The sequence below is a fragment of the Notolepis coatsorum genome (assembly GCF_963971535.1).
Source record: "Notolepis coatsorum genome assembly, chromosome: 10".
Lineage (NCBI taxonomy): Eukaryota > Metazoa > Chordata > Actinopteri > Aulopiformes > Paralepididae > Notolepis > Notolepis coatsorum.
In genome coordinates this window covers 43,137,183-43,153,161 of record NC_140174.1, presented here as the reverse complement: position 1 = coordinate 43,153,161, position 15,979 = coordinate 43,137,183, and the positions used below count along the sequence as shown (strand labels likewise).

The 15,979-nt window shown below is 47.8% G+C and overlaps 1 protein-coding gene across 1 annotated transcript in view; it reads left to right on the top strand.

Annotated features, from left to right (window-relative positions):
• sncgb (synuclein, gamma b (breast cancer-specific protein 1)) overlaps positions 1-11,762 on the top strand; it is a gene marked incomplete at its 5' end in the record, with an annotated part of 30,160 nt that extends 18,398 nt beyond the window's left edge. Inside the window, 3 exon segments of the mRNA XM_084323506.1 lie at positions 356-465; positions 10,437-10,478; positions 11,378-11,762. Coding sequence (XP_084179632.1) covers positions 356-465; positions 10,437-10,478; positions 11,378-11,386 — 161 coding nt within the window. The 3' untranslated portion in view covers positions 11,387-11,762.
• Between the last annotated feature and the right edge of the window lie 4,217 nt (positions 11,763-15,979).

The following is a 15,979-nucleotide window of genomic DNA, read 5'->3' as shown; positions in this document are numbered from 1 at the left end:
CTCTGGGAAGTCATTTTGGAACACTGACAACACCGACCCATTTCTTCTAATGATTCTAGCACTGCAACAGGATATTAAAAAGCTGTTATTTAGCAACATTGATTGATTGATTGACATTTTTATTAACAGATTGCAGAATGGGTACAATACAGTACGGCTCAATACACACAATTGTTAAGGGGATGCAGACCAGAGAAAGACTTTCGTCTTGTTTACATCAGGGTCCCCACTGAAACTGTGTGACGACAAGAATTCCACTGAAACTATGTGAAGACAATAGAATTCCACTGAAACTGTCTGAAGACATTAGAATTCCACTGAAACTGTGTGAAGACTGCCCTTCTCTGTACCCTAGTGGCCAACAGGAGCAACGAGCAGGCCAACATCGTCGGAGACACAGCAGTTGCCGGAGCCGACCTCTCACAGGGTGGGGAGGGGGTCGAGAACGTCGCCGCAGTCAACCAGGTCAGTTGCCATGACATACTGGATCCCAATGACTAAGGGTGGTCTTCCACTGTCAAGTGTTCCTTTATTAATCAATTGGGGAAATGCAGGTGTCATAGCAGCATGGGGGAGGGGGAGGGGAGGTACAGGCAGGGGAAAAAAGAGAATAATAGAAATAGTAATAATAATTTGGGAATAATACAACATTTAAATATAAAAAATACATATACATATAACTCAAAAGTCATTCTCCTCGAGCAACTAATACCGATGATGATGATGATAATGATATCATAGTCAATAAAGACAGGAGGTTCTGTGGTAAGCCAATAGATAAAGCTGTTGCCCACATTAAGCCCCAACTGAAATGGAGTGGATCACATAATAGTCATGTTCTTTCATTGAACAAAATATACAGACACACCCATATAAATCAGAAGGTAAAATGCAGAAAGTAATGGCTTGTGATATTTTCACATTTATTTTTAAAGAGATAATCTAATAAACATTTATCCCTTATGGATAAATGGAGATCCTAGTGCAAACATAACTCTGATTTGCAGACGTGATTTAAAGCTGTGAACCATTGTGTATTTGTACTGCGTATTGATGTTTTGCTACTTTGTCAACCAGGGTTCAAATTGTACGCAAAATAGAGGCACACAATGTTTTAGTAGTTATCTGTCTTCCAACATGGCTGCTTGTAACATTAGCAACCATTGTTTTGTATATGGCAATGAAAGAGACAACGGTTGCTCTGTGCAAATCACATGGTTGCTATGTGTTGATATAGAAATATCTCAACAAAAACATAATGAACTACTACGGTCATGGTTTTTCCAGTGTTATTACCTACTCTACCACTGCACAGAAATGTGGCATTTTCTTTTGAATACCAACGCCAATACCAATGGTTATAGGCAGCCATACTGGAAGAAAGAGAACTACACCAACATTCCGTGCAAGGCCTCTACTGTATTCATTTTAACACACGAGGGAACTCACAATCAAGCTGATATTGGCAGCCTTTCTCGGGTATGATTTGAATCCTGTTGTCAGGCCTCCATATGGAATAGGTTAGATGTTTCTTCATCTAACTCCCACTTTCTTTGTGCACCGCTTTCTATTATATTTCCTAAATGTTGTGGCGTTATTGATTTTGTTATGCTATGATGTCATGTTGTGCTGCTTCTGTCTGTGACTGTGTTGTGTTGTTCTGTGCTGCTCTTGATGTTGTTGTTGTTGTTGTTGTTGTTGTTGTTGTTGTTGTTGTTGTTTTGCTAACCAGTTATTGTTTGTGTCGTTTGTGTCTCTCTCTCTCTCGTGTTGCCCTGGTAGGAGGAGCCTGTATACGAGCCTGTATACGAGGTGCCTATTGGACCGTACCTTGTGGGGGTCATAGGTTATAGGTCATCATGTGTGGGGGTCAAGGAGAGATAGAGAGGGGGAGGGGTACCCTGCATGCTCAATAACTACCAGTATACACACAAAATAAGTGAGCTTGAGCATCAAGAATGGAAGAGACAGATTTAAACCATTTACAGTATAACATCCAACCATTTTGGATGTATAGCCAGGGGCGTCATGCAAGCCAAAATTCTAGGGGGGGGGCACAATTAGAGCGGGGGACATGGGATTAATTTATTTTTTTATAATGATGCAATTTTCTGCAATTTGACATATACAGTATATTCAAAGACGTTGGGGGGATTGTTTTTAGAATAATTAGAATAAGACGTTTGACTCACAAAATTATAAAAATAATAGTAATAAAATAAAACATTTAAAATCAAATCAATAAAAAATCTGGTGGGGCACCAGATTGAATGGGCATGACGCCACTGTATAGGCCTATAGCCGAATGTACAAGCCACACGTACGTTCCACAGTATCTCAAAACACTGTCCTCTGACCCCTCGGACGCTCACTCACTGGTGTGGTTAATCGATATATACTTTGCTCTGGGTCCATTTCTAACCAGGGATGGGCTGTCCCTAACTAAACACATGCAGACGTGTTCTAACAAGGACACACGGTGTCATAAATGGGAAGATTGAACTGGTTTTACACAAAGTTGTCATGCATGTGAGCCGCCACTAGGGGCAGAGTGGCTAAGTGTGAATGACTGAATCAGTGACTGAATCAGTTAATGAATGAGTGAGTGAGTAAGTGCTCTGCATCTAAACATTTTTATATAATAATAATAAATTCATTTTTAAATAAATAAATACATTTAAAATAAAAAAGACAACCTGGCTTTAAATTGTGTTACTATTGACACCCCTAACATTCCCATATGTGTTTAGTAAGGTACAACAAATCCTGTGCTATTTTCAACACAAATAGTGTATAATAAAGCTATATACTGTACATCTATTGTCCCCCTGCATCTCTAGCATAATGAGATCATACTTCTATATTCACAGCATGCACTTCAGCTTCTATGCTCAGGCCAGATGTAAGGGAAGGGGAGGTCTGTGCATGGCTGTAGAGCCTGGTCAGCGAAGGTTATAGGCTACAGTTTGTTTGGTAACGATTTATGGTAACTGGACATTCGGAACGCCTTCGTTACTTGCCTGTGAATGCATCATGCTTGTGACATAACAGAGTCGTAACATATTCATGAGATACAGTATAATTGCATGATGTACCGCTGCTGAGGGAGGTATAGTGTGACCTCACCATCATATGTATTTCAGTGGTAATTAGGACAATAGTTAGGCATACTAGAAAGAGGTGAGTATAGGCCTATAGTGTATGCATGCATATTCCTACGTACTACTACGTAATTATGGATGCGTCATCATGAGTGCGTTCCAACCCTGTTATATCATCAGTAGATGACAGATGAGCAATGAAGATGTTCTGAATGGGCAATAATGTAAATCCGGTACCATTTGCTCATATACCATACTCCTCTGCAACCAGTCAAAACATTTAAATAACAATAACTTACTATTCTCACTGCTCAGAATAGCTTTGCCATAAGCATGACATAATGAAAGAGTTGCACCCATAATAACAATGACATCCCTTAGGACTCTATGGCATGGTCCTCGGGTCTAACTGCCAGTGTTGGGGAAACAACTCTAAAACGATAGGTTATGTGTATATAACCTAGTTATATGAGTACTGGCTGAGCGTCTCGCTCTTCGCCATATCGAGATAAACCTCATCTCCTGTACCTACTGTACTACATGAACAAAAAACAAAACACCCTTGCACTTGACCAGGCCCCACCCCAGTGACCTCCTATAAGTCACCAGGCGTGGTCATACTCGCCCTTCCTCTGGAAAAGTTTTCCATCAGAGGGAAAAACCCTCAAGGGACCTCAGGGCGCGCTAAGAGCGAGACGCTCAGCCAGTACTCATATAACTAGGTCGTTATATACTCGTACTGGCAATCGCATCTCGCTCTTCGCCATATCGAGATATGGGGCAGAGCAGACGCGAGGCCCGACAAATACACCCCCTGAGGACCCGCAAGCCCTACCACCAGGGGGGAGGGGAGTCCCGTCACCCCCCCCTTCCTAGTGAAGAGGGGGCGGCAGTCAACTCCACCCAAGTGCAAAAAAGAGGGAACTAGAACCCCAAAACGCACAGCGCAGGCGGACCATGTGTGACACAACACCCACAACACCAGTCATGTCCATGAGGTAAAACCTAACGAAGGGACCCGGGGAGGACCAGGAGGCCGCAGCACAGATGTCCTCCACCGAGGCCCCCCCTAACAAGGCTGCAGAGGCCGCCACCCCACGAGTGGAGTGCGCCCTGACCCCCCCAGGGGGGGCCAGCCCAGCCAACGTGTAGCAAAGGGCAATGCCCTCGCACAACCAATGTGACAGGTGCTGTTTCGACAGTGCCTTACCAGCGCGAGAGCCACCGTAACAAACAAAGAGCTGTTCGGTAGCCCTGAAGTCCTGAGTCCGGCTGAGGTAAACCACCAAAGCCCGGACTGGACACGACAGGTGAAGGCTCGCCTCTAACTCATCAGCGTGAGGAGGCGGATGAAACGCCTGAACCACAATATCCCTGGAGCAAAAAGAGCTCCGGATATTCTTTGGCACGAAGACTGGATTAGGCCTCAGAGTCGCACCGCTATTGACACGAATAGACAAGCACTCAGGCCGCACCGAGAGAGCACAGAGCTCACCCACGCGCTTAGCGGAGGTGATGGCCAGCAGGAAAGCAGTCTTGAAAGACAGCTGTTCCAAAGACGCCTGCTCAAGAGGCTCAAACGGGGCCTCGGACAACCGGCCGAGGACCAGTTGAAGATCCCAACTCGGAGACAGAGAACGTTTCACTGGCTTAAGGCGCCGAGTGCTAAGCAGGAAACGCTTCACAAGAGGGTGGCTGAACAACGTAACGCCCTCAAACCCCTCGACAAGAGGATATAGCCGCAGCATATACCCTCACCGTCGAGGCCGACAGTTTATCAAAAATAGACTGAAGGAAGATAAGGACAGCATCCAGGGGGCAGGACACCGGGTCCCAGCCCCCCACCTTACACCACTTTTGGAAAATACGCCACCTACCCGCGTAACCGCGATAGTGGAGGGAGCATGCCCGTTCCGGATGGTGTCGACCACAGAAGGGTCCATCCTCTCCAGACTCACCCTCTCACCAGCCAAACCATCAGCGGCTGGCCCAGCACAGGGAACTGCCACAGAGACCCGTGCGCTTGAGAGAGGGCTCGCGATGACCAAGGAACAGGCCACGGCGGGGCTACCAAAAGCTGGATCAGGACCGGGAACCACACAGCTGCGCCCCAGTCCGGCGCAATCAGGATCAAGGTCCTGCGCTCCCAACGCACCCGCTCCAACAACTGACCTATCAGATGTATGGGGGGAAAAGCGTACAGAAGCCCAGGCGGCCATGGATACAGGGAGGATCGTCCCCCCGACTGACCGAGAACCACAAGGGGCACTGGTGGAACTGTCTACTCGCAAACAGATCCACGAGGCTTCCCCGAAGCGGTCCCAGACCTGTCTGACTATGTCTGGACGTAGTCCCCACTCGTTGTGACGAGGACCGCCCCACGACATCACATCTGCGCCCACATTCTCCCTGCCAGGGATGTGGAGCACCCTCAGGCTGCGCAGATTGCGAGACGCCCACAGCCAGAGCTCGATCGCCGCCCGGTGCAGACGGATGGAGTGTACTCCACCCTGTCTGTTGATATACGCCGCTGCTGTCATGCTGTCCGTCCTGACCAAGACGTGCTCGCCCACCACCAAGTGGCCGAGCCGTTTGAGGACCAGGAGGACCGCCTTCAATTCCAACACATTGATGTGCATGGCAGACCGGGCAGCATGGACCGTCCAGCTGCCCCCCACTGCGTCGGTCCGACACGTCCCCCCCCATCCCGTGAGGGAGGCGTCGGTGAAGACCGTGACATGTGACCGCCTGCTGCCCATGGGGACCCCGCTGGTGAGGGCACCAGGCCTCCTCCAGTAGGCGAGATCCCCCCGTATTGACAAGGGAACCTTCAACCGTTTCCACTTGTCTCTAACCGGGTCTATTTTCATACTGGAAAACCACCTCTGTATCCTCCTCATGAAGAGGAGGCCAAGAGGGACCACAGAGTGAGCAGATGACATCATACCGAGCAGGCGCATCACATACAGCGGCGTAACCGTCCCGCCAGGACGGAGACCCCTGAGCGCGTCGAGGATAGACACTCGCCGCTGCTCCGAGAGGGTTGCCCTCATGGGCTTTGAGCTTAGAACCAAGCCCAAGTACTCCACCTGTTGACTGGGAAGAGGCGTACTCTTCTTCCAGTTCAAAGCAAAACCCAGCTTGGTGAGGAATTCCACCACCAGCCTGGTATGAGACCTGGCGACCTCCTCCGACCGGCTGAGGAGCAGAATGTCGTCGAGATAGAAAATAATTCGTATCCCCTGACGACGTAGAGGCTCCAGCGCGGTCTGTACGCACTTGGTGAATGTGCGGGGGGCCAGAGAGTAGCCGAACGGCAACCTCTGGTATTCGTACACCACGCCCTGAAACAGGAACCGTAGGAACTTCCTGTGAGGAGGGTAAATCGGGATGTGAAAATACGCATCCTTCAGGTCTATGGAGGTGAACCAGTCCCCCACCCTGACAGCGTTTAACAGGTGTTTGACGGTCAACATTCTGAACCGTCTCGCCACAATCAGACGATTGAACGTGGACAGATCCAGTATAGGTCTGACACCTCCCGTTTTTTTGGGCACCAGAAAATAACGGGAGTAGACGCCCGACATTGCGTCCTCCCGTGGGACCACGACTACGCCTTGCTTCGCCAACAGAGATTGGATCTCGTCGGCCAGAGCTGTCACTGCTGCCGACCCTGACAACAGGGTCTGCACCAAACCTGAAAACGGAGGGTGGGGTTGTGCGAACTGCAAGACAAGCCCCTGCCTCAACGTTCTCTCCATCCACTTCGACATATGGCACTGCTGAAGCCATATGTGATGATACTCCCAGAGCGCACCCGCCGCCATTTGGCGCTGGTCCGCAAGGAACTGTAGATAGGCGGCCCGGTCCATCCCGCTGTGCGTAGCCAACTCTGAACCCGCCAACCGTGCCGGCAGGGTGTTTCGTGTAGTCGGGACAACGGTCCCTGATACAACCCACGAGGCAATCGCACCCAAGGGGGGACCCCGACAGAAAGGACCGGTTTGATATGGGAGAAGCTGACATCATACCAGGTGACAAAAGCTCCCCCCCTGAACACCCCTCCAGAACATGCTGAGGAGTTGTTCTGCAGCTGGACATGCAAGGTGTGAGGCCCCCATGGGTTCCTACACACCGTAGCCCTGCAGTGATATTACTACCACCCAAATCACGCGCGCCTGCGAGACCACTGCCAATCTTGCAGGAGTGGGAGGCACCAACGTGATACCCGGCCTGGCGAAGGCGAGGTCGGGGAAACCCGCGCTGAGCATTCTTTCGAAGAGGCCTCGAGTCCCCCTGCTGACAACCTTTGAAGGTGACAGACGTAACACCAGGCTCACCAATTGCAGACGCATAACGCGTGACGAGGGAGCCACGTGACAGCACAACATTCTCACGGACAGACCCAGGCTCAGCCATCAACTGGGTGTCAGCCCCTGTCCCCATGAGAAGCGAAACGTGGGGACGCAAGCGCTTCACTGAAGGCCCGCGGCCCGCAGCCAAAGAAAACAAATCAGAGCCCCTTCCGCTGGTGTTGGGGGAGGGAGTGATCGGAGAGCGGGCTGCACACAGCAGGACGGCGACGGTTTCTTAGGCCGTGCTCATCCAATGTAGCCGATCCCTCGGCCGCCAAGGCTGTCGGCCTTGTGGACACCTGTTGACGTAACGCCCAGGGTACCTCCGGCGGGGGAAACATGGCCGCTGGTCGAGGGCCTCGCCACAGTCGCTGACGAGGCCGTGCTCTCACCTCTGGCTGCATAGCGTGAGGCGGTGTGGGGCCCAGGCCAAATACCGCCGCGTTTCCGCAGGACGACAAAAAAGTCCTTCCGCGGAAAGAAGAGCCTTAAGGAGAAGAAACCTAGGGCGGCTACGTGGCGTAGTGGGCAAGGCGCTCGCCACGAATGCTGAGACGCTGGGATCGCCTGTTCGATCCCAGCGCTCCACATTGCTTTCAGTTTAGCTGGTCGTCCGTACTAATACACATTGGCCGTATTAGGGGGTGGGAAACTGATCTGGGGATCGGGCGTTGTGGACAGCGACTCCTACAGGTCGGTTGGTGCGCCTGCGCAGTAGAATCAGGAAGTGTCGGGGGCAGCGTGAGCCTCCCACGCGTTACTCCTCGCCACTGAGAGATCGAGCTGCGCAGGTGAAAAGATGCGACTGCTGTTACCTCAAGTACCGGAGGGGACTTGTGCTATGTATGAGGCAAGAAACAGCGTTTGTGACAGGGGAGGGTTGAATTGGATGATACGAAATTGGGATGGGAGAAAATATAGAAAATGGGAGAAAAAGTGGATCAAAAAAAAAAAGGAGAAGAAACCTTTCCTCCTCCCCAAAGGAAGACTGCTCCAACCAGAGATGCCTAGTAACAAGTGTTGATAGCATCCTGATCCTCCCTGCGGTTATAGCTTGCGACTGATTCAAGATTTCTATAACCCCAAAAACATGCACGATGTTTTCAGCGTCGGCTGGCCCCGTAGCCCCACTACCTGACGCTAATGTGGATAGAAAAACAATCAGCTGAGCCACGACACTGGCCGCAGCTAAATTCCATCCTATGGCAGTATAAACATCATCAGTCCATACCGACTTGCTCTCAAGCGTCGGCTGCCGGGTGGGACACCGTTCAACCCCGCCGCGGCACAGGATCGATGCTACCTGGCTCTCCAGCCAAGGCACACCTGCCCTGCGCCCTATTGTCAACCCATTCACCCGTAAAAAGGGTAAATAAGTCTCAGCAAAACCCCCCACATTAGCTACCGTCTGACCTTCATCAATGGACCGGTTAAGAGGAGGGAAAAGCGGTGACATCCCACAGCGGGGAACATTAGAACAGTGACCCAGCATTATAGCATTAGTATTAGCAGCGCGCTCCAGGATAGCCTGGAAAACGTCCAACTCAAAGTCACGTTTACCCAGATATCCTGCCCCTTGCGCCAATACACAACTCGGTTGTCCTCTCACAGGACAACAAGCAGTATTACTAACACCAGCGTTAATGCCTGATGGCACAGAGCCTACCTGAGTGCGAGGTAACCCGATAGCTACACATCGCACGTCGTCCCTTGATCTGCTGTCAAAAGACGAGGAAACCCCAGGACAGACCCGACGTGCCGTTGGAACATGCCGAGAAGATTCCAGGGGCTGGCAAATCTCCGGCGAAAACCCAACATTGTTCAATTTCTCTTTGCATTTCATAACACTAGTTACACAGGGTGCAAAGCACGTCCATGATGGAAAACGAAAAAAGAGGAAGGGCGAATATGACCACGCCTGGTGACTTATAGGAGGTCACTGGGGCGGGGCCTGGTCAAGTGCAAGGGTGTTTTGTTTTCGTTCATGTAGTACAGTAGGTACAGGAGATGAGGTATATCTCGATATGGCGAAGAGCGAGACGCAATTGCCCGTACGAGTATATAACTGTGGTTCACTAAGCTACCAGCTACTTCACAATGAGAGGAAGTTAAACTACATCTCGACTACTCTCAAAAAATACTTTTTCAAAAGTACATTGAGGGAAAATTATGACAATCAGAGTCAGAGTTTTGCAACGACGGAACTGATACAATAAAGTACTGTAGGTGTGGGTGTGTTGGATTTCCGGATCCCGAGCGGGCCAGACGGTGTGTTTTGGTTTAGTTTATTAGGATCCCCAATTAGCTACAGTATTGAAGTAGCTAGAAAAAACATACATTGTGACTGTGCAATATAATACTTACATCATAACATATAACATTACAAGTAAACAGCACAAAGGACTGGAAACATGGACTAGTACGCACACACACAGACAAGACAAATTCCAATATACAATAATCCAATATCCATAATCAAACTATATGAAGAAGAATACTTAACTGTACACAACTATATGCCCACACATTATGTTCTTCATACACGCCTGATTTAACAACTGATTAAAAATTTATGTTGATGACATAATGATGTTGTTGCTATGCATGAGTCCCAATAGGGTATATTCTGTAGTGGTTCTAAGGAGAGGACAGGGAGCGATTGTTGAAATGCAATCAGCAAAATGATAAATTTCTTGGGAAATATGTAGTTACTACCTAAAACAACACGACCCAAAGTAGCCCTGAACAAAATACAGAAATTTGAATGTAGTTAAACTACCACCCAACTACTGCAAAAATGTAGTTAAACTAGTAATTTAACTACATGTAGTTAACTGCTCCCCAACACTGCTTGATGCTTTAGTAGATGAACACTAGAATGAGGCGCTGCTAGTGGGAAATGATGTCGATGCTTGAGGACCGTCTTCACATTGCTCTTTGTAGTTTCTTGACAATTCTTCCCCTCTCTCTGTTCCCCCAGGGAGAGTATGGAGGGATGGAGCAGGGTGGCGAAGGAGGAGAGGTGAGGAGGGGGCCCATTGTTTGTGTGCGTGTGTTTTCAGTGAACAGAAGGGTACAGAAGGATTAAAGCTATTTAGGATGCAATTAGAAAAGGTAAAGACTAATAATAGTAAATAGTAACTAACTAGTAATAAACAACCTCAAGATAAACTTGAAAACACTTAATTTTTCTTCTTTCCTTCCTCCCTCCCTTCCTCTCTTTCATTCTATATCCCTTCCTCCTTCCTTCCTGCTGACTTGTCATACAGAACTTGTATGAATGAATGAATGAATGAAAACTTTATTTAACAGATTGCAGAATGGGTACAATACAGTACGGCTCAATACATACAATTGTTAAGGGGATGCAGACCAGAGAAAGACGTTTGTCTTGTTTACATCATGGTCCCCCATTTTCAATTCATAGTGACATTTATGACATACACAACATATATGACATCATGACATTTATGACATAGGGACATACATGACATACAGGTATATAGTACTGTTCCATTTGTGACATATATGATATGCAAATATACAGTACTGTTACCCATAGATCCTGACAGAGAGTATATACATATGATGGGGAGAAGACTGTACATTAGGAGGGGGTGGGTGGGTGGGAGAGAAATATACATACGGTGGGGAGAGAATATATACATACGGTGGGGAGGAGACTGTACATTAGGAGGGGGTGGGCGGGTGGGAGAGAAATATACATACGATGGGGAGAGAATATATACATACGGTGGGGAGGAGACTGTCTATTAGGAGGGGGTGGGGGTGGGGGGGTTTGGACATTTACGGTGGCCAGTTTCGAATTGCAGCCTCCCGTAGGTGTATATCGCTTTGGATAAAAGCTTCAGCTAAATTACTAAATGAAAATCTAAATGTCTCTCTGTCCTGCCTTCCTAGGGGTATTAGTGGACTCCCGAGACGATCCTCATGCCAGCCCTCTCCAGTGGTCCCTCGCCTCGCTGTACCAGACTCCAGATGTTCAACATATTTTTTTGTGACTTTATGGAACCAAAACAACAGCAAGAGACTCTTCCAGACCCCCTCCCCGCCTTTCCCCCGTGTTGTTCGCCCTGATGCCCGCCTGCTTCTCCCAGCAGACCTCTGCAACCAGTCCCCTCCTCCCCTGTTTCTATGTGCCCTGTAGCTCCCTACTCCCTCCCCCCTGTGTTGGTGTTGTCATGTCCCCCTAGTGATGGTGTTATCCCATACCTGCCACCCTATACCCAATAGGGAGACCTGCACACACACACACACACACACACACACACACACACACACACACACACACACACATGCACACACACATGCACACGCACACACACAGTAGCAGCAACATACACTCACACCCTAATATCCCACTTCCACACACCCAAAGACACACAAGCACACATTCACACAATATGCATGCATACATGCTACCATACAGTAGGCACACATGCACGCACACAACAGGGCAGATAAGAGAGTTGTAGTCATCGTTTAGATGAATCTCCGAATAGACAATGTTCCGACCCACTTTGACACTGAGACATGGTATGAGACGGCGTGAGCAAGAGTGTGTGTGTGTGTGTGCACGCCTGTGTGTGTGTTTGTGTACTGTATGTGTGTGTGTGTGCATGTGCGTGTGCATGTGCGTGTGTGTGTGTGCGCGTGTGTGTGTGTGTGTGTGTGTGTGTGTGTGTGTGTGTGTGTGTGTGTGTGTGTGTGTGTGTGTGTGTGTGTGTGTGTGTGTGTGTGTGTGTGTGTGTGTGTGTGTGTGTGTGTGTGTAACTATGGTGACAAAAAAAGGCAGAATGTTCCAGAGGTTGCAGTTGGGAATCGTGCAATGAAGCCAGATGATCATTGTAACATGTGTTTAATAGATAGATAGGTAGACTGCATGAACAGACCTAAAAGTGACTTGTGGTGTGCTGTAAACGTAGAGTATCAGCTGTTCTATTTAACTGTGTATGGCTTTTAGTGTGTTTCCGTCTGTACGTTTTAGTAAACAGGGTCGTTATTGTCAAGCAATACGTTATGTTCCCTTCCTTTCTGCTATGCTAGTAATAACCTGAATTGTGTGTCAGCCTGATGTGTGTGTCTGATCAATTCTAAGGGCCAGTTGTTCTATGAACAGGTATTCTTGAAACTGCGGAAGCAATACAGTGCACACAGCTTATACAATGTTAAGCAACAGAGTGACCCGAGCTTGACTTGACCTATCTCAAACCCCGCCCTCTTTTCTTGATCCCCCTAATTGTCGCTCACTTGTCTTGAGGAAAGCAGCAGTTGTGATTGGAGGATCAAGAAACAAGGGTGGGGATTGGTCGATTTGACACCTGGTTCCGCCCTGGTTTAGCCTGGGATTAGCCTGGGTGTGGTCTGTGTTTAGTCCGATGTGGCCCAGGGTTGGTTCACCTGATCTGGCCTGGTACGGTTGGCACGGTACCTCTCAACAGTGTCATATACAATAACTGATAATGATCTGTTTCGTGTTGTTTAGGTTCAGTCGTTGTTAGTCTGTGTTGTTCTTTGTGTTGGTTGACATGCCACTGGCACAGAAAGAAACAATATAGACATCAGGTAGTGTGTCAGTCAGTGAGTCAGTTCATCTGTGAACCGGTGAATCAAAAGCAACAGTCGGCCTGTCAGCCAGTCAGGGAATTGGACAGGCAGTCAATCAATAGGGTCAGGCAAGGGGAGGGTCTGGTCATAGAAGGGTTTCACATGCAGTTGCTGAGCCACTTTAAATCTTCTTTATCTCAGCCTAAGTTTACACCGAAAGGAATGCTGGGATATGTAGTATTTGTTTGTAGGTTGGAACTTCACACTAAACAGGCTCACTTTCTCTTGAACCGGATTGTTCTGCGGCTCCTGCTCACACTGTCTCAGCCACTCAGATGCTTCCTTCGTCTTGTCACTCACTATGTCCCACCCCTCCCTGCTTGTGGTGACCATATACTTTGGCTTGTCTGCCCTGCATCGGTGTGTGTGTTTGTGGGTACTGTATATATGTGTGTGTGTGTGTGTGTGTGTGTGTGTGTGTGTGTGTGTGTGTGTGTGTGTGTGTGTGTGTGTGTGTGTGTGTGTGTGTGTGTGTGTGTGTGTGTGTGTGTGTGTGTGTGTGTGTGTGTGTGTGTGTGTATGTGTGTGTGTATATATGTGTGTGTGTGTGTGTGTGTGTGTGTGTGTGTGTGTGTGTGTGTGTGTGTGTGTGTGTGTGTGTGTGTGTGTGTGTGTGTGTGTGTGTGTGTGTGTGTGTGTGTGTGTGTGTGTGTGTGTGTGTGTGTGTGTGTGTGTGTGTGCGTGTGTGTGTGTGTGTGTGTGCGTGTGTTTTCGTAGAACAAGTCCAGCCAGAAAAGTGTGTGTGTTTGTGTCCGGAACAGGTCTGTGTGTTTTTACTTTGAGGCCAATAGAAACTGATGACTGCATGTTGCCTTATCCAGCAATCTGATATTCACACACATACACATACACACATACATACATACATACATACATACATACACACTCACACATGTACATGCACACAAGCATACACACACGTTCACATTCAATCAATTGCTCACATGTCACTCACCCACACACACACCCCACTGCACACAATCACACACCATGTTTAAGTTGGCATCAAAGCAGACTTGCTGATTTTATAAACAGTACCAGTGAAATAAAAATGGGTTTGTTGAAATCCAAACATTGTGTCAAGTATTTATTTGTCCATTTGAACATAACATGTTTAGAAGGTCACATGTAGATAAAGTACCATTGTTTATCATGCAGATGTGAAGGAGGGTGAGTTTATTGGGAGGCCCTAGTCTACACGGCAAAAAGATATGAGAATCTCCATCTTAACTAAAGTAATTTCATCTTGCCTTCAAAATGGCATTTTCTTAACACAAGCATCAGAAATCTGCCTGGTTAAAATGTAATATCTAACAATTAAAATGTTCCAATACAATTGAGTTTGTTTCAAGGATCTTCTCGAAACAATCACAATCGTCTTGAAACAGAAGCAGTGACCCGGCTAATTTCAAGATATTGTCACTTGTTTCAAGAAATTCTATTATGATGGAAGAGATACAAAGGACTCCCCGAATCTCTCTGAAGAGCACCTGGGCATAAGTCTGTCACTAAAGGAGCTCTTCAGCTCGTTACATTGGCTGATCCTCATTTTGCATAACACTATTGAGCTTCCTAACCATTCTTTTCTCTATGATCACGTCTAGTGAGTCAGGGGTCAAGCCAATAATGAATCCTGCTTCCTGATAAGTTTATTGATCTTGTTTCCTGTCCTCTGAGCTTAATATGCACCCCTCACAGACAACACCATAAAATAGGACACTTGCTAAAATGCTTTGATAAAATGCGTGCAGCAGTGACCTTCCTGAGGAAAACCAGCCTGGACTGGTGCCCTTTTTAAAGACGGCACTGGTGTTGTCTTTCCAGTCCAGCCTGTTATCCACATGGATACTGAGGTACTAAGAGGAAACCACCTCAATGTACTCCTCTTTGATCATGACAGGGGTCACCACAGCCTTTTTCTTTCTAGAATAATAATAATAATAGGATGGAGGGAGTTCCAGAGGGCTCTTGGACCGACAGTGCAAAGGGTTGCTGGTGGGGAGGGAGAGGAAGCCAGAGTCAGAGGATCCCAGCAGCCTCCGGGGTGGGATGGAGGGATAGAGGAGGTTGGTTAAGTACCAGGGGGCAAGGGAGTGTAGGGATTTGTAGGTGATGAGGAGGATCTTAAAGTTGATGCGGGACTTGACTGGAAGCCAGTGGAGGTGGATGTGGGTGGGAGTGATGTGGTGCCAGTGCTTGGTGCGGGTGAGAACCCTAGCAGCTGAGTTTTTAACATATTGCAGCCTGTTCAGGGCATTGCTGGGTAGCCCTGGAAGGACTGCATTGGAGTAGTCCAGATGGGAGGTGACGAAGGAGTGGATGAGTGTCTCTGCTGGAGTGTCTCTTACATGGAAAAAATCTGATTTGGTTATTGATTTAATGTGTGAATGAAATCAGAGGGTGGAGTCCAGTATGTCACCCAGGTTGCGGACTTCTGGGGAAGGGTGGATGGAGCAGCCATCAACTTCTAGAAGGAGATCTCCGATCTTCTGGAGCAGTGACTGCTGCTCAATAATAAGCTCCTTGGTTTTACATTTAAAATTAAGTGGTTTAACTTTTCACCACACCATTTGACAAAGTCTCTTGTTGAGAGCAGAATCATCCGAAATTTTTTGCAGGTGGCAGCCAGATACCAGATTCAGCCTGCAGTCAAAGGTATTGTTGCGTTATATCTGAGAATCTTTAATAATGAAGGTAGAATTAATCTTTCAGAGGTTTATTCAAAAGTGAACAAGCAAAGTACAAACAGGAAAAATGGGGTGTTTATAAATTCATGAAAATGTCCGTGTTTCATATTTAAAAAAAAAATATTCCAGTCCACATTTTCCAGTCCACTGATGCAGCCGGAGTTACCAGAGTTCATTCTGGAGCCTCTGAGCCACGGCGAGCATGGGT